General features: G+C 37.7%; 1 protein-coding gene across 5 annotated transcripts in view; it reads right to left on the bottom strand.

Moving 5' to 3' along the window:
- Eda (ectodysplasin A) overlaps positions 1–19,847 on the bottom strand; it is a 414,240-nt gene that overhangs the window by 75,508 nt on the left and 318,885 nt on the right. For all 5 annotated transcript variants that reach the window (XM_005401600.2, XM_005401602.2, XM_005401601.2 and 2 more), the window contains exon 2: positions 18,972–19,077. In XM_005401600.2, the coding sequence (XP_005401657.1) occupies positions 18,972–19,077 (106 nt within the window). The remainder of the gene's footprint in view (positions 1–18,971; positions 19,078–19,847) is intronic.

Raw genomic sequence — 19,847 nt, 5'->3', positions numbered from 1 at the left:
ATATATATATATTTTATACACATAGCCTGAAGGAAATTTTATACAATATTTTAAATAATTTTGTACATGAAACATAGTTTGAGTACACTGAACAATCAGATTTGTGGCACCATGTTGGTGCTCAAAAAGTTTCAGAATTTGGAGCATTTTTATTTAAAATTTTCAGATTAGAATGCTCAACCTGTAGCACCACTGAATAGACATATAATGTAAGTCAAAAATTGTGCCACATACATAATTTTGACATCTCTGTTAGCTATATTAGAAGTAAAAATAATGAGGTAAAATTAATTTTAATATATTTTATTTAACTTGATATATCTAAGTTTGGGAGGTTTTGTTTTGTTTTGGTTTGGTTTGTTGCTACTAGGAATCGAACTCAGGACCTTGCACTTGCCAGGCAGGCACTTGAGCCACTGAGCTATATCCCTGGCCCTAACTTGATATATCTAAAGGTATTTAAATTTCAACATGCAACAAATATAGATACATGCTAATAAAATGTTTCACCTTGCATTTCTGAGTATTAAGTCTTTAAAATCTGGTATGTATATTACATTTACAGCATATCTCAATTTGCTTTGGCCTATGTTCAGCCAATGTTTATTTAGTTTTTAAAATAGCATAATAAATGCCTGGGAACCAAATACCTACGGCAAAAGGTAAGACTTGGTCAGAAACTTACATCTAATTTACATCTCCTTACCTCTTCCCCTCCCAAAGTAAACTTACTCCTGAAGCCCATGTTTATCATTCTTTTGACTTCCTCTTTAAATAATTATATTACATTGACATGAGTTCATAAAAATATTAAAAAACAACTTGGCCTTTACAACTTTGAATAAACATTACTGTGCTATGTATAACATTTTGGGACTTAAGGTTTTCAGTATTAAATTGGGTTTGTTCGAGGTGACTTGTTTTATAAATGAGTTTAATAAATACATCATTTCTTTTGTGACAAATTCAGTACAGGTTTTTCTTTCTTTTTGTGGTTCTGGGGGTTGAACTCAGGGCCTTGCACGTGGCAAGCAAGCGCTCTACCACTGAGCTACATACCAGGTCCCAGGCACTTACATTTAATAAGCCTAAACTGTTAAGTGCTACTTCAATTTGTTGGCTTGACTGTTTTTAAATATTTCATTATAGGAATATGTCATAGTTTATTCATATACTATCCTAATGATGGGCATTTGGATTGTTAGATTTTTGTCAGTATATACTCTTACATAAGTCTCCCCTTGTATGCATAGTGTTTTCCTTTGTATAGTGACACAAGAATTCACAATTCTTACCCAACTGTGACAACTAACTAGTGGCCTATAGAGAAGGCAATGCAAATAAACAAAAGAGAGCTTGAATATGATTTAGAACCAATAAGATGAACAACTCCTAGGGGTAGGGCTGCTTTTGTAGGTCTAAGAAACAGTGTGAGGGGCCTGGTTTTAGTTTCACAATCTTTTTTGCTTAACTGGGATGGAACATGCGCGGTAATACTTGGGACAGCAGCAATGGGTATACCTAGATCTTATTATGGAGAGTTCTCATGCAAATTTTGAGAGTGTAACATATCCTAAGTTAAGTTATTGAGCCATCTAGAGAATACAAGTTCTGTCTTCCCTATGCATTCCATTATTGTCTTGTTCTTGATGGTCAATCCCTTTCCTCTGGATCCGCTGTACTTTCTGTATGAGCTTATGTGTGGGCATGTACTAGAGGTACTGGAGGGCAAAAAAAGAGTTTGACTTTTGATATGAAAACTTTCTATGGGATTTGGGGGAAGATGAAAAATTCTGAAGTAAGTGAGGAGGTTTTATTTTACCTGTCCCAGACTGCATTATATGATGCAGTCTGATCCCAGTATGATCACATAAGAAAATCCTCTAGGAGTTAGGGTTAAGCATATGAATCTTTGGCCTATTAGATGGATCAGGTATATCAGAATGATTTTGAGGGAAAAGGAGCTGAGGAAGTTATATAACAACATGAAGAGTCAAAGCCACAGGTAGTAGGTAGTTGAAGGCCTAAGCCAAGGGCCTGGCAATGAGAGAAAGGAAAAATAGACAGATGTGTATGGAAATATAGAGCTCAGGTTTTCTTAGGGTTTTACATCTTGAAAGCTGCTTTTTATTTTTTTTTATTTTTTATTTTTTTGGTTTTCCTCCGGTACCAGGAACCGAACTCACGACCTTGTGCTTGCCAGGCAGGCGCTTTTGCCGCTGAGCTAAATCCCCAGCCCCTGAAAGCTGCTTTTTAAATAACATTGTATTTAATCCCCACTGTAACCCAGTGAAGTAGGCATTACCGTTATTGTGACTTTATACAAACTGGGATCGAGGGATTGATAACCGTGCTCGAAGTTTCATAGTAAATAAGTAGCAAACTGCAGTTTGTAACCAGGTCCTTAAATGTGAAACCAAAGTTGTTTTGCTGCTCCAGTGACTCACAACTCATTTTTGAAATGTCTTGTAAATATTTCGTTACTAACAAAGTGGTGAAGATCAATAATGATATACTTAAATGAAACCTGGAACAGATGTAATGCCATTTCTATAATAGCATTGCTCTCATTTGCATTCTGATAGGCTTTCCTGAGCGGTGAGAAGGGGGTCTGGTGTAGTCAGTGCTGGAGACATGTACTGAACTACAGAGACCCCAGGGAGGCTGCTCCACATGTGACTGTTTTGCAGGCTGTGTATAATGCCAGTGAAAGTTCAAGAGCATGACATTATACCTCAAGAGTCAGAGAAGTAATAAAACTTAAAGAATGAAGGGGAGTAAAGAAAAATACATGACAATAACTTTTGATGAAATTTTTATTTCTTCCTTTGTGTTTAAATGGGAAAAGTGGACCATTATATATATTATATTGTATTGTACTGCTTGTTGGAGAAGCCATTGTGCACTGTGATAGAAGAGAACTGGAAAGGTTACTACCTCATGAACATTTATAATAAAGTCTTCCCTCAATTTCTCTATGAGGTACCACTTGCCAGCACATACATAAACTTCTTGCGGCTTCATAGGCAATATATACTGTCCAGCTCTTATGTTGTTTCAAATATTGTCTTCTTTATTGAAAGAAAGGTGTGCTTAAGCATGGTCCTATAGTATGATTTCTTTTAGTATTCATTAACTACTTGACTATTTGCCTTATGCTAGGTGCCACACTAAGGTAGTAAATATCCCCAACCTCTGTGTCTTATATTTTGTCTTGCATCGTAGGAAGATGAAAGAAGTACATGAAAAAGACCTACAAAATATAAGTATCTTAAGTATGCACATGGACAAATGTACATTAGGAAGACAAGTGACCTGGATAACAGTTCAGCTGGGGGTATAGCTCAGCGGTATGCACCTGCCTAGGTACTGAGTTCGATTCCCAGTTCCAAATAAATAAATACAGTTCATCAAGACCTCTTAAAGGCAATGAACTCCAGACCAGGATGTTGGAAGGAGAGATTAGGACCAGAAGTGAGAAAGGAAACCACGTAACATCATTCATATATGGAATCTAAAAAAGTTCACCTCGGAAGTTGAGTGTAAAATAGTGGTTACTAGAGATTGGAGACAGTAAGGGGAAGGGGAGATAAAGAGAATTTGTGCAACAGGTACAAAGACACAGATAGGAGGCATAAATTCGGGTGTACTATGGCACAGTAGGGGAATACAATTAGTGATAATGCATTGCACATTGCAAAATAGGAGAGGATTTGTACTCACTCTAAAGAAAAGATAATATTTTATGATGGATATGCCAGTTACCCTGAGTTAATCATTGTCCAGTGAATACATAAAACAAAACATCACACTGACCATGATAAATATATACAAATATTATGTATCAATGGAAGAATAAAAATCTTTAAAAAACAAAATGAGGGAGTCAGAAGGCAGCTGAGGAGTGGGGGATAGACTGGCTTCAGTAAAAGCAATAAGCTCACACCAGGAAGATCTTGTGAAAAAAGTCAGACCACTTGCTCTGCTGCTATGGTTGCCACCCCATGGTAATGATGTATTATATACTAAGTACAACTAGACTTTTTGCTTTCTTATAGTCCTTTATTTTTTTTAAACTCCCTAACTACATGTTATAAACCACTGTTATATATTCAGCTTCTGTGAGAAGTTTATATACCACTTTATAGCTTGTATACCACTTATTTCATTATTCATTTGACCCTTACAACCATCTTTGAAATGACATGGAGACAGACTAGGTGTAAGCTAGAGGGACAGTCAGCAGGAGAACTCTCCAACCCAAGTCATATTTAATATAATCTTTAAGATATATGTGTTTTTACTAATAATTTATATTCACAAATGATATTCTTAAGGTCCTTCAAGATTCTGATATAAGTCTGGCATTAGGAATTTTTACATTTTTAAATATTTAGCATATTTGGTAATTATCCAAGTTTCTAAATCAATTAAAATGCTTTTTAGAATATATTACATAATCTTTAAGATGGCTTCTAGGAGAGTTGGCCTGACTACTAATGTCTCAGGTTTCTTTCTAATTGCAGTGCTGCATATTCCTCCACTAGTAGATTTATACATATTTAACATTTTATATACTCAACATCCTATAAAAGTTTCCACAGAAATGAGTTTTCTGGGTAACTACAGTTTATTCTACACACAGCAAACTTTGAAATCTGACAAAAATCTCTCAGGATTCTAAATGCTTACCACAATGTATAGAGAAATTAGAACCCATATAACAATGGTGGTGAAGCTATGACACGTTTGCACAGCGAGCTGTTTGCATTCCTGAAAGCTCTAAAAGGTTCACCATCACTGCCTTATACCAATGGTCCCAAATGACTTCACTTTTCACTTATTCTGGTTTTGGAATTTTTCTATTCTTCACACTATTAAACGATTTAGGGTATCAGTTATTGGGGAAGAAAGAGGCCTCAATGGATTGAAAATTTGTCTCTATATCACAGGATAACCTTCCCTCTTTCTGGGAGTCTAGGCCATATTTGGAATGTTTGTAGTTGTGAAGTAAAAGACCTGTAAATAGTTGGGTATGCTGAGAATAATTATATTTTATTTTCAAAATTCATATTCTGTATATTTCTGCATTATAGGCAAAATTAGTTATCACTAATAAACTATCAGTAGCAACAATAGTTTGTGACATCCAATTTTTATTCCTTAATTTTTAGTTCATTGATTGATAGGGGGAAAAAAGCAAAATATTTAGTACAACTTTGTAAACACTCTACCTTAACCTTGAGTAACATTCGATATTTTTCTGTTTTTGCATGCATTATTTCTTTTGATCATCACAATCTTATATGCAAAACAAGATAGCATCTTTTGTCAATTTGTCAATACATATAACATAGCTAATATTCTCAATATATAAGGTACTCCAAAAACTCAACAGCAAAAACCCAATTAAAAATGGACAATTGACTAAATAGACATTTCTCAGATGAAGACACATAAACTGATAATAGGGGGAAAAATGCTCCCAATATCACTAATCATCAGGGAAATGAAAGTAAGATTTTACCTCAATCCCAAAGGCTGCAATAAAAAACACTAAAGATAACAATTGTTGGTATGGATGTGCAGAAAGTAATAATGTAAATTAAAACAGCCACTATGGAAAATAGTAGGGAGGCTTCTCAAAAAATTAAAACTACAGCTGCCACATGAACCAGCAGTCCCATTACTGGGTAAATATCCAAAGGAAGTGAAATTAGTATATGGAAGAGATTGTGATATTTGAAAATAAAAAAACGAATTCTCATTCATTCTGTCTAAAAGCTGGGCAGTAAATGGATCAGCACTATTCTTATTTCATAGTTTGATACAAATGATTAGCAATTGTGGAGTACCTGTTATATGCCAGCACTGCATTGCAGTGGAATTTGGAATCCTTCTGCCTCAGCCTCCCAAGTGTTGGGACAACAGGCATGCACTACCTTTCCTGGACAAAAGGTTTATTGATATCAGCCGAATTTTTTCTTTTCTGTATTTATATTCCATCCATGCACTGGAACATTTACTATACAAAATCTGGGCCTTGTTTTTGATAGTTTCTGGATTTTGATTGTACGCTGGTGGGGGGAATCAGATTAGATTCAAAATACTAAATTGGAACTTGAAAACAAGCTTTGAGATAAAATATTTGCACCATAAATATATTTTCCTTTTTTAAATAGATTATAGTATAAACTTACATTTTTAAAGAGCTTCAGAGATCACTGGTAAAAACAATGTCCAATACAAGCCATCGTCTTTATGATTCATGTGATAACTTTTTTTTTCATTTGAACAATACAGAGATTTAAATGTGTGACTTGAAATACAAAATTCCACTTTTGGAAGCATACATTTCAGCCTTTAATATCTGACTATTTCAATGTAGCTTACTTTTTAAAGAGGTGAAAAATATCTGAAATTCAAGGAGAGAATGAAATTGCTCTATTTACAATAAGTAAGCATCTTCTCAGAAGATACTGTGAAGCCATCATGAGAAACACATTCTCTTTTCATTTCCTTTTAAAGAAATCATATTCTAAACAGATTAGGATCGAAATATAGCAAATTATGAAGTCAATCTTCTTGCTCGTCAGGCACAATGTAAGATAATGGTGTACTGAACTTCCTCTATAAGGATGACACTACAAAGTTTATGGAAGTAGGCGAGGCCCATGACTTATTTTGCTATAAGTAGAATAGATCTGAACAAAGCTATCTTCTTTCCAATATATCAAGTGACACAGAGCAGCACAGGTTGGTTAGACCCCTAGCTTGCAGTATATAGAATTCAGCATGGATGGACCCTAACTAACTGACCTCATGCATCACAATAGTAGGTTCACTATTGGGGATGTATATTGGAAACCGTGCTAAAATGCAACCAGGATTCATAAGCCTATAGCAAAGCACCCTTGGTACTCTACCGTTAAAAAAAAAAAACAACTTCCTTACATTTGTGAATATGTTAATGACAAGATATAAATCTTCAAAGTCAGCTGAGGGGCATGATCAAGAAAAAAAATAGGATAAATGATTCTTTCTAAATTATATCCAGGGTCTAAATGTATTTTGCTACCTAGCAGTAGAGATTGGTAAGAAGAACGTCATGGAATTAATACTGCTCCCAATGTTAAGAACCATCATACATACGTTATTTCTTGTATTTAGTAACAAGGAAGAATTGCTTTGCTAGTGTTCATTTCTCAAGTTTTGTTGGCGGGTAGAGAAGAGGTGTAGTAAGGTGAGGAAGACACTAAGACAATTTGTGATTAAAACTGCATTTATTAAGGACCCAAGTGGGTATTTGAAGGCCCCCTCAGGCTGTTCTGGACTCTTACATATTTCCTCTGCCCAACAGTTCTGCTTTCCCTCAGCACTTATTCCGAACCTCACGTGCCAAGAAGCCAGCAAAATCACAGCATTGGTTAGCCTTTGAAATTCCTGCATCCTTTGTTAGAATTAAGCTTTATACTTCTCTCCATCAAAGTCCAATTCATCCTCCAAAATCCAGCTCAAATGTCTCCTCTCATTCATGCATGTGTGCCAAATCTGTGCCGGCCATTGTGCATTTCTCCTCAGAGATGTACAGAGCGTATTTTATTGGCCCTTTTGTGGCTTTCTCAATGCTCTAACTGCAGTCTTATCACTCTTCCATATAAATACTTACTACCTCTATGAATTGCTTACTATGAAGACTGTGAGTTCCAAGAACTAAGCAACCACATTATACTCATTTTGGTGTCCCTAGGTATAGTATAATACAGTGTCCTGCACACAGTAGGTGCTTAATAAATATCTAGCTAATACACCGTTCTCTTCTTCCTTTCACTTATATTTACTATTTTCTTTTTCATATGGTTTAATCCTGATCCTTTCTGCTCTGACTACTCTACTAAAACCATTCTCCTCAACATTATCTATGACATCTTTCTCACTGAACTCAATGGACGGATGAAGCACTCTTTCCACTAGGCTTGTTAAGTTGGTAAGATGTAAACATAGAACTGTTATATTAGCTATTTCTGGCACCTCATAGGGAGCACCTGCCTGGGGAATGGGGCCAATACAAAGGAAAGCAGAGCTGAGAAAGTGATATGACATCATTTAAGTCCCAAAGTTAAGCTATGGTTTATGCCAAGATCACTGGGGACTTCGCAGTTAAATGAGCCAAAAAATCCCACCCACCATTTTCTTTTAAAAGAAAATCTCAAGACAGTTTAGGTCAGTTAGCTGACACTTATACCTGAGACAGTGCTAACCTAGCTAATGATCTCCGTATCTTTATTTCCAACTCAGACGTATTTCCTGACCTCAGATTGCTTATAGGTTTTCTCTTCTTGAATTCCACAGAAGTTCGTGAAACTCAACCTTTCTAAAGCCACACATCATTCTCCCCTGATCATTATCTTGGTGTAGTACAGCACCTTGCCCAAAACCTGGGTAGCTTCCTTAAGAGGAAGCTTCCTCCTCTTTTTTCTTTTTTACCCAAAACCTGGGTAGCTTCCTTAAGAGGAGCTTCCTCCTCTTTTTTTCTCCCTTTAACCCACCAGGTTCTATTATTTTCACCTACTAACTAAATGTCTACTTACGTTTCCTTTGCTGACGCCCTAATTTGGGTACCACTGTTCCTTTTGTGTGACTGCCTACTTTGGCTCAATCATGCCAAGTCCAGCCCATTTTATTCTCCCCATTTTTTCCACTTTTTAGTTTTTATTTTTTTTGGTTTTTTTCTGGTACCAGGAATTGAACTCACGACCTTGCGCTTGCCAGGCAGGCGCTGTGCCACTGAGCTAAATCCCCAGCCCCTTTTTCCACTTTTTAAATAACATGTTTATATGTTACACCAACACATGCTTACTATAACTAGTCCCACAATACTGAACTGCAGAAATAACCGCAGCTCTCCTTTCTAGCCAACTCCCTTCCATCTGAGGTAAACAGTATTTACTATTTGAAACTTCTCCTTCTCACAGCTACTTTTTAAAAAATATATTAACATTTTTAGAGACTGAACATCTTTCCCTTTCTATGGAAATGGAAAATTATACTACACGGGTTATTCTGAAATTCGCTTTTTCTTTAACTTTACAATAGAACACAAGTATTCCTTCAGATGTATTTATACAACTCCAACTCATTCCTTTTAATAGCTGCATAACATCTAATAGTATGGTTATATCAAAATTTATGTGACAATTTATTTATAGATATAAGGGTTATCCCTCCTTTTGCCACTGGAAAAGTGTCATAGTGAACATTCTTATAGTACATACATGACTATAGACTGGTATTCTCATATTTATATGATTCCCAAAATGTATTCCATGTTTAATTTTACTACAGTTTAATATTCAAAACAGTTGCAATGATATATTTTTGTCTCTGGCAACATATATATTAGCTTTTCTACCATCTCTTATGCTGTTGTATTACAAAATTGTTGCTAATGAATTTAGGTATGGGTAATAAAGCGATGTATCATATCCATTTTATTTCATTTAAATTTTTAATTTAATATATTTGCCTATTTTAAAATGCCAGGGCATGCACATGTTAAATAACTCAAAAGATATGGGGGGCTAGGGATTTAGCTCAGCGGCAAAAGCGCCTGCCTGGCAAGCGCAAGGTCGTGAGTTCGGTTCCTGGTACCGGAGAAAAACAAACAAACAAAAAAAGACAACATGGACATTAAGTCAGTTTCCTCCAACCCTAGCCTCAAACACTTGGTTTCCATCCCCATAGCAGCTACCTTTACTAATTACAGCTTTTTATGATTTAATCAGTTCCTAAGTAGAGAACATTTCAGTAGTTTCTAATGCTATGCTACTACAAATAATACAGCAAGGAATATCTGTGCTGATAATTATTTTCCATGTACGAGTACATCTAGGTAGAAGTGGAACTGCTGGACTGGATTATACATAGCTAGCATTTAAAGATATCTGTCCCGTAATCTATTCTTGACCTTGATCTTGGGCTTCCCCATTGACTTTTGGAGAGCTTCTAAGCATCATAAAATGGATTCCAGAGCTCTGTCTGATTTGGCCCCTGCTGCTCAGCTCTTTTATTGTCGCTTTCCTTTTAGATCTCTACACTCTAACCAAAAAAATCTCTCAACTTCTTAAATGAGCGGAGCTCCTTTCTTACTCCGAGCTGATTCACGTATACATTCTCTCTGCAGGGGTACTCTTCCCTCAAATCTTCATTTGACTAACTCTGTCATCTCTCATACTGTAGCTCAGATGCTTCCTGATCTCCCAGTCTAGATCAGGTGCCAATATGCCCCAGAGAACCCTGGGTTACTGCACCGAGCCACTATTATTACACTGCATTAAAATCACCCATTGTGAGTTTGATGAGGGTGGGGTCCAGTCACTGAGTCTCTAGTGTCCCGAGCAATGATCAATAAACAGGTAGTATATAACATTTATTGAATGAATGAAAAGGAAAAAAATAAAGGCCGTTGTAGGCATTCCTTCCTTCCCTTTCACAGCAAAGAGGCCCTGAAGATCAAAGAGCAGAATCTAAAGCAAGGCAGGGTTGCCTAAGTAATACAGTACAGAGGCGAGGTGCCCTCTATCTATACATCTGCATCTGCAGCTGATATTTTGATGAGTTAACATAAGGGAGCAGATAGATACTCCACCACTCAGCCAATGGGTTAAAATTCCTAGCCTTCACTTCTTGAAATCATTTGCATGCTTTTAATTCTTACTGAGCCTCCTCTTGGATGTTAATGAAAAGCCTCATTGATCATCCAAATGGAAACTGAGTACTTAATTATTCAGACATCATCTGATTGGTTAAAGCTAGGCTGGCTATTATCATTATATTGTAGAAATCAGGACTAGTTAGGAGCAAATTACATCAGAATTAGAGGAAAAGAAACATCCATTCTAGTAGTTCAACATCTTTTTCTACACTAATGAACCTGAGGAATATGATATACTGCATTTTCACCAGTAACAGTACCTATGTCACTAAAATTTTCTCAGTGTAGAATGGTTAGATGGAGAATGGTTAGAATTTCTAGGGAAAGTTGTACTTTGAAAATATGCCTTAGGTGATTACAAATATCTTATACCCCAGTAGAAAATCACTTATACTAGCCTAGCACTTTAGAAGGAACTAAGATGGCAGAAGTGAATTAAGGCTTGCCTAAAGTCATGTTTCTGGCATAACTGCCAGTGGCAGAAATGGGAATACAATCCTGGTTTACAGTTCACTGCTTTCCCTGATACTGAGAAACAAATAGCTACAAGAAACTTGAGAGCAACAGACTGGAAGAACCTTTAGGAAACTTAGGCAAATGGGTCTCTCAATGCCTTTATGTAAATAAGGGATTTCTTAAAGATGTCTTACCTTTATAGTACCTTTGTACTTTGGGGTGGCATGTTTATATTTTACCTTAGCTGATTCTGTACTGTTTATTTATTTACTTACTGATTTTGATGGGGTCTTGCTATGTTGCCCAGCCTGGCCCCTGACTTGGGTCAAGTGATTCTCCCATATCAGCATCCCGGTAGCTCGCCCTACAAGTGTGTGCCACCATACACAGCCACTGCTTATATATTTTTTAAATGAGGATATTCTGTTTTTGACATTCAAAATCACAGATTTTTTAGGTAGCTTAAAATTTAACTTCTATACCCAGTTCAACTTAGACATCAGATCCTAAGGACAGGAATTTGTTAGCTAAGCAACTACAGAGCCTACTGTGATGTCTGTACTAGATATTCTAAAGCAGTTGGCATTCTAAAAAGCTTGCTGCTAACTAAATGTCAGTGGTGAGAGATCATTTACTGCAGGGCTAGGTCCATCAATGAAAATATAGCTTTAAAGTTTGGAGTATGAGCAAGATAAGTCAGTTTGGCTCACTTAATGTCATATTTGATATAAAGCCACTCTCCAGAGTGTTCTGCCATGGGCACTTAAGCTATTGGCATCCACAACCAGCAGGCAACCTTGGGTATTCTACGTCTGAAATCAACAATCCTATTCAAGTCTACATACATGGTAAGCTTTCACAAATGTTGATTCTGTCTTTTGAAACTCCATCAACCCTCAAAATTATTCCAGTGGAATAATTTATTAGCCCTTGAAACTCCATCAACCCTCAAAATTATTCCAGTCTCCTTCATTTAATGATAGCACAGTGACAGCTTACTAAACAGCAAGAAATACAAGAGCAATGCTAGAATGGAGCAAAAATCTCCATTCTAGCTAGAATGAAGCTAGCTAGAATAATGCTTGTAGGGATAGAGTGTCTGTTTTAATGCCATAGGCTCTCAGGTTCATCCATATCAATTTAGTGGTAGCTATGCCCTATTTCTCTGGTATTTTTAATAAATGAAAGAAAAAGGACATAGTCCACTCTTAATGTGTTTACTCTTTTATAGTAGAAAACAAAGCCAACTTTTTTGATCTGATGGAGAGATCAGAAAATTAAACAGAAGAAAAACTTCCAAGATATACTGATGAAGAGGGACACATATGTACAGCCAGCTAGACAGAATGACAGATTGACACAGAGAAATAGGAACATATAATCAGTGATATGATGAGGTAGGCCATAATGTAAAGCTTAGAGTCTTTTACTTATGGGCTTAAACCACATCAGTGAGAACAAAATCAGGCAATTTGGCTGGAATAAAAAATCATTAAAGAAATGATAATGATTATCCATGAATTAATCAGTATAAAAGTACCACATATGTCTACGAGATGATACTAGTCTGTTCATTTTACAAGGAGAATGTAGTAATAGGACTTAATAATTTTTGAAGTATTTTTTCATACATTTATACTTTTGAGCAATATAACATATACATGGAGTAAATGAGATTAATTATCTCTCTTTTATAGATGAGGAAACTGAAGCCTAGAAGGATGTGACTTGCATGGGTGGTAAAGCTGAAAGGTCATCAGCATGGGGGTCAATAAATTAAGGTATTAAATCTAGTACCTTTTCTATATACAATGCTATACTTTTATAACCTTACTAGGACACAAACGCTAGGGTTAAGAGGCAGTGAAGAAATATTAATATTGTGATTAACTCCTACAAATTCATCAACAGAAACAAAACAGATATTCTTACCATAATTTTGGTAAAATGTAAAATCATCTCATTGGGAATTCCTGACTCATCTTATCTGATTTGAAGACCTCATGATCTCCTGAATATATTGTACATTTCACTGAATACCCTGTGAGAGAGAGATGACCAACCAAGACATCTAGAGCTGTTCTTACTTCAGAAACACAGCACAAGGATGAGCCCCAGCAGGAAATCCTGACAGATTTTTGGAACTGTGACCCAGCACCCACTATGAAGTGATCATGCCAGTCATATGGAACTACAACCACCAAAAGACCTCACGTAACTGGCACAAATAAACTTAAATATATCTGGAATAATTCTGGCCAGCTGAAGATAGTAGCCATGAATAGATCTTTACATTGAAACTGACCCTATGTTTGAGATTTCTGCTTATCTAGTTAATGCCTTCATTTCTGGAGTAATTAGAATAAAGAGACTGCAATAACGTCAATCATTCCTGCACTTGATCTTAGCCAAAAGGCCAAGAAGTGATTTCAATCATTTCTGAATCATGGGTCAGAAATACTGGATATAACCAATGACTCTTTTGGGAAGGAAAGATAGACTAAGCCTGTGCTATGCTCTAATCAACTAGTTTAACAGTCTAAGAAATGGGAAACATAAGCTTTGACAGCTTTTCTTATTCTTGGTGAATCTATGCAGACTCCTAAGGATCACCACATTCTTTCCTCTGTCTATGTCTTTAGTGAATTGTTAACTTCCTTCTACCACAGGGATTTGTGGAGTTCATGAAGCTTAATATGCATAGTTTTTAAGACAGAAAGTCTAGATAGAAAATCTTGCTGGGCATGGTGGTGCATGCCTGCAATTCCATCACTCAGGAGGCTGAGGCAGGAGGATCTCCATGAATCCCAGCCTGGGCTATATAGTGAGTTCAAGTCCACTGTGAACTACATAGTGAGACCTTGTCTTACAAAACAAACTAACAACAAACAAAAACAACCAAGATCAAGAAAATCCTACTTCATCATTCATTTCACAAGTGTTTCACGGTCTTCAAGGTACTGGTCCTGTGTCAGGTAAAATTCCAGGACCCGCTTTCCTTCCCTACTTCATTTCACTCTTAACTTGTTGCCCATACATAAATGCATTTGCTCCTACATAAACTAAACTATGAGTTTGGGGTGCTTATTTGTCTTAGTCACTTTCCTCTTTGCTGGGACAGAGTACCTGACACCCACGACTTGAAGGAGGAAAGATTTGATTTGGCTCACGGTTTGTAAAGGTTTCAGTCCCTAGTTGGCTGGCTTCAAGGCAGGTGGGCATGGCACGCGGGATTATGGAGGAGTGGATGTTTATGGCATGGCAGTGGGGAGGCAGAGTGAGTGAAGAGAGAGGCCAGGGAGGGAGATAGGCCTTTCCCGCCACTCCTCAAGTGACCTGCCACCTTCAACAAGGCACCACTTCCCAGCATCACGTTTAGCTATAAACTCATCACTGGACTAGTGCACTGATGAGGATCCCCACTTCCATGACACAGTCTCCTCCCCCAAGTCCCACCTACGAGTACATGAGACTTTATGGGGACACCTAGATATACACCACAGCATGCCTCATCTTTACACTCCTGGTAGTACTTAGAAGACTTGGTAAATAACAATGAAATAGTTTAGAAATTGAAGCATAATCAAAGGATAGTAACAGACTTTAAAAAATCATACAAGAAAGCAGGACTGATTTTTCCTGCTCTCTTTTATACTACTTTCTCTTTTTCTTTTTTTGGTTTTTTGAGACAGGGTCTCACTGAATAGTTCAGCCTGCCCCTAAACTCACTATGTAGCCCAGGCTGGCCTTGAACTTGTGACAATCCTCCTGTCTCAGCCTCTGAGTGTTGGGATTACAGGCGTGTGCCTCCATGCCCGGCTTCTAATTTTGTTCTTTGAAAAATGTTTTCTTCTGGAGATTATATCTTAACTATTCAAGGTAAGTCATGTTTCTTTAAAATTTGCAAAGCAAAGTGAAGATGGATAGCCAAATTTTTATTTTACCAAGGATCTTATTTCAAATTAACACTTGATATTTTTTACTGCCGTGGAATAGGTTTTATTCTGGCTTTAACTTTATTTTATTTTTTATTTTGGCCACTCTGATTTGCTTCTCCCTACCTCTTAATTCTGTTCAGGATAGTTTATGGATGTGACTCACTTCTTCAATGAGAAATCCTGTATTTGTATAAAAGACAGCCCGCTAATTGTCCACAGACTGTGTATAGTGGGGACTTAGATATACACACTGGGCTTTCTAAGAGGCACCTCAAACTTAACAGGCATAACTAGCTTCCCAATTCTTCCACCATACTCCGCTTGAACACTCCTCCCATGTTCTTCTGCATCTTAGAAATGACAATTCTACTCATTTACTTCCTTAAATCTCAAACCCTGGGGTCATTCTTGGCTCTTCTGTGTCTCTGCTCTCCTTCATTGAATAGGCACAGGAACAAAGAACAGAAGCAGGAAGGCACACTAGGGAGAAAGAAATGCAGGTGGGCGATAAGATGGCTTAGGCCAGGGCAGAGGCAGTGTGGGTGATTTCACCGGGAAAGATTCCTTCAAACGACCATTCTTTCAAAATCTCTCCAGAATCTGTCTACTTCAAATTACCTACACTGCCTCTACCCTGGCCTAAACCACGTCATGATCACCTGGCTTACGAGTCTCTCTAGTTCTGTTCACGGTCCCTGCACCTATTTTCAATATAGCAGTCAGAAAGATTCTATTAAAATGTAAGTCAAATTCTACCACTTTTCTGCTCACACTCCTGCAATAGTTTCCTGCATCTTGCAGAATAAAAAGCAAGACTCTTTACAATGGTCCTCAAGGCTCTAGATTGGATCTGACTTTCTGGCTTCTTCTTTCCTTCTCCCTCTTGCTTACTGTGACCTCAGCTGCAGTGTTCTTTCTGGACATACTAAAGATTCTTCTGCTTTAGAGCTTTTACAGTCTCTGTCTTTGCTTCTCTCAGAAATACACATCTCCAATCTTCATGTCACTTAGGATAGTTGTGAAGTGTTCACTTATCACAGAGACTTTCCTCCATCACCTTACAGCATTCTTCATCACTCTCTCACCCTCTTTCCATGCTGTATTTGTCCTCACAGCACTTATCACCACACCACTAACATTGTTTATTGTCTGTCTCCATTCTAGAAAGTTCCTTGCGGAAACAAAATATTAATTGGGCCTGGGGATTTAGCTCAGCGGCACAGCGTCTGCCTGGCAAGCACAAGGTCGTGAGTTCAATTCCCGGTACTGAAAGAAAAGCAAAAAAAAAAAACAAAAAAAAACAAAGAAAAAAAAATTATTGAAGGTCTATAATATACCAGGTCCTTTTCTAGCAGTGGGGATATAAAGTCAACAAAAGAAATAGAAATTTCCTTATGGAATGTTTATTCCAGTATTATATAAATTGCTATATTTACTCAGTAAATATTTGAATAATGTATTGAATAGGTAGAGGATGCATTTAGCAGACTAACAAGAATGGTAGAAAAGAAAGAGAAACTTAGATTAGCTCATCTCCTTTTAACTCAGTGTTGCATTTGCCATATCTAAAAAAAAAAAAAAAAACAGTCCTGAATTCTCCAAGGTGAAAGGCTGACAATCTTAAGAAATCCCAGGGCCCTCATACATTCTGTACCCCTAACCTCAGGGCACTCTTGGATACTTTCAGGCTGTACTGAAGAATGACAAATACCTACACTGCACGAAACACTTGGCACTGGCACAAGTAACTAGAGTCTGGTGATTGCCTGGAGTATTAGATTAGGACAGACGTAGATAAGAAGTGCTAAAAATTAATAAGACAGGCTTTAGGCTTCACTAGAGAGAAAAATTGTTTCCTATCAAAACAGAATAATACTAGTATTAGACATGGTGGTAGCCAGATCCAGATAAAGTGGTTTGCAAAAGATGGGAAAATTGTCTTCATAAGGAGACAACACGGTGGCTAAATGAAGAGGTAAATCTTAAAGACATTTAGACTTTCCACGTGGAAAGGGAAGGAAGACCACGCCCACTGTCCAAGGTGACATTGCTCTTACCACCTCCTCCGCAGCAATCATGAAGCAGCATGAAGATTTGCTGGTATTGAGAATAGCCAGAGAGGAAGAGTCAAATTCGGAAAGACTTACATGCATCAGAGGGTGAGATGATGAGAAGAAAGGTCAATAATTCTCAGTTCCCAGATTCGAACTAGCCAGAAGACTTTCAAGAAACTTGGATGTAAAATGTCTGTTGAAGAGAAGGGCCCCACTGGCTAAGTTCTCCATTCAAAGACTCAATGCTACTGCCATCTCCACTCATTAAAAGCCCTGCCCACCATATTGTTATGTCTCATTTTAATTACAGGGTCTGTACCATGAGTTCTATATTTTTCAGAGCTCATCGAGTTTTACTTGTCCTTACAGATGAAGCCTTGGCCCCATTTCTCTGTCTGTCTGCCTGTCTGTCTGTCTGTCTCTCTCTCTCTTGGCCTCTGCTGTCTCTATCACACACACACACACACACACACACACACACACACACACACACATTTCTCTGTTTCTCTCACATGGTGCTGGGGATTGAAACCACAGCCTTCTCTCTTTTTTATTTTGAGACAGGGTCTCTCTAAGTTGCTAACTTACCCAGGTTGGGATCAAATTTGCAATCTTCCTGCCTCAGCTCCCCAGAGTATTGGGAGTACAGGTGTGTGCCACCATGCTTGGCTAACATTTTTCAATAGCTGCCACCTACTAGAACTTAATTGGCTTTTTCTCACATTGACAAATGACAGCTAAAAATCTCATTTTCATCTTTATAAAATCATACTGCTGTGTAACCCTCTCCAGATACATGCCATTGGCAGATGTACCCAGACACATGCTGTCTTTGAATCCAGATGACTTCGCAGCAGCCCAGAGCTATGCATTCTATAAACAACTGTGCCAAAAGAGTAGCATTCTACGAACTGACAGAGCAACACTGAAATAGGGTGATTGAAAGACCCTGCCCTGGAGCTAGCTGAACACTTCTCATGCTACACAAAGTGCATTCCTATTTAATTCAAAGCTATTACACCCATCATAGGAATGGTTACCATCGGTGCCTAGCTGAAGGATCAGTCAACACAAGCAACTTACATTCCAAAAACTAACAACCAGCCAAATACTTGGCCAGCTTTTTGGGTTCTACAAAGATAAATGAGTTCTTGCCCTCAAGGAACTTACAGACTAGATCTAGATTTAGACACAGCACCAGATATCAATTGATATGATTATCATTGACGTTAACACATTATGTAAGTGCCAGCATGCCAATACTCTCTGCCAATTCTGAAAATAGGACCAAATCCTCTTCACTGCCCTAAGAGATGTGGGATATCACCAGGAGAAATTAGGCCCTTATGGAGGGTGGTACCAAGGCTACCACGGCACTGAGATATATTAAGACAGGAAGGAAGGTGTCTGCAGTTGGAACAGGGAGGATTCTCATTTAGTTTGCTCTGCGTCAAAGGACTGATTGGTAGGTTAGGATAGAGAAATCTTCCGTGATCTTGGGAATGTAGTCAATATATAAGATGATAAAGGGTATTTTTTCTTTTGCAGTAGTGGGGATTGAACTCAGAGACTTATGCACTCTATGCAAGTGTTCTATCAGAAGCTATAACCCTACCCACTCCCCCTCCCAATTTGTTTTTCTTTTGGGGACAGGGTCTTAGTTGTCCAGGTTGGCCTCAAATTTGTGATCCTCCTCCCTCAGCCTCTTCAACAGGTAGAACTGCGAGCATCAGCTACCATACCTAGCAAAGAAGGATATTTTTATTAAAAGATAACTCAAGTGTTAAAAGATTACCCATGTAGACTTACCATCTACTCCTTCACTGCTTTTGCTTCTTTTGTTGCGGTGAACACGACTGCTTTCCTCCTCAGAATACGACTTTTCATTAGGGAAGAAGAAATTCAGCAAGGCCATCTGTAAAAATAACAAGTACATGAGCCAAAGGTCGACCCTAGCCACACACAGACACCAGAAAAAAAATACTTTTCAAAAGATAGTCTCCCTTCACCATAAATTCAGTGTGGTTAAAGCCTGAGTCTATACTCCCCTTCACTATGAAGTTCTTCATATCATTATTATGCTAAACATGTTGGTATGAAACATTGGTTAATCTCTGAATGCAATCTCTTCTGTCCTGACCGTCTCATGGATAGTCCATTAGGTCACATTTGTCCATAAATTTCTAGGGTTCAGAGAGCCTAGCCACAAATTTCTCACTTCCCTCCCATAATAATGACATCCACCCAGAACGCGCCTGGATTTTGCTACTCTCCCATAAACTTCATTATTAGATACCTGTAATTTTGCCACCTTCTAACTTATACTGTACTCCATGGCTTCTTCGAGAGTGCTGCACATCCAATACTGAGGTACCACATATGTCAGTGCTCTGCTGAGAGTCATAACAAAGCTCACAGCTAACGCACACAGTTACGATCTCCCTTTCCCAGACTCCTACAAAACCTGAGGTTTGTAGACTCATTTTGATTAGATTAAAAAGTTGATTACTTTTCCTATATTCTTCAATAGTTTTTAAGGAAATACTACCCTTTGATGCTGCGTGTTCCGTTTTTGGAACACCACATAACAGTGGAAGCTAATCAAATGTTTTCTCTTCAAATTCTGTTGTTTGAAATTTTCTAGGGAACATAGATGAATTCATACAAAACATTCAAAAATTGCAA

Source organism: Chinchilla lanigera, unplaced genomic scaffold (assembly GCF_000276665.1).
Source record: "Chinchilla lanigera isolate Chin_1 unplaced genomic scaffold, ChiLan1.0 scaffold00074, whole genome shotgun sequence".
Taxonomy (NCBI): Eukaryota; Metazoa; Chordata; class Mammalia; order Rodentia; family Chinchillidae; genus Chinchilla; species Chinchilla lanigera.
This window is presented reverse-complemented; position numbering and strand designations above follow the sequence as displayed.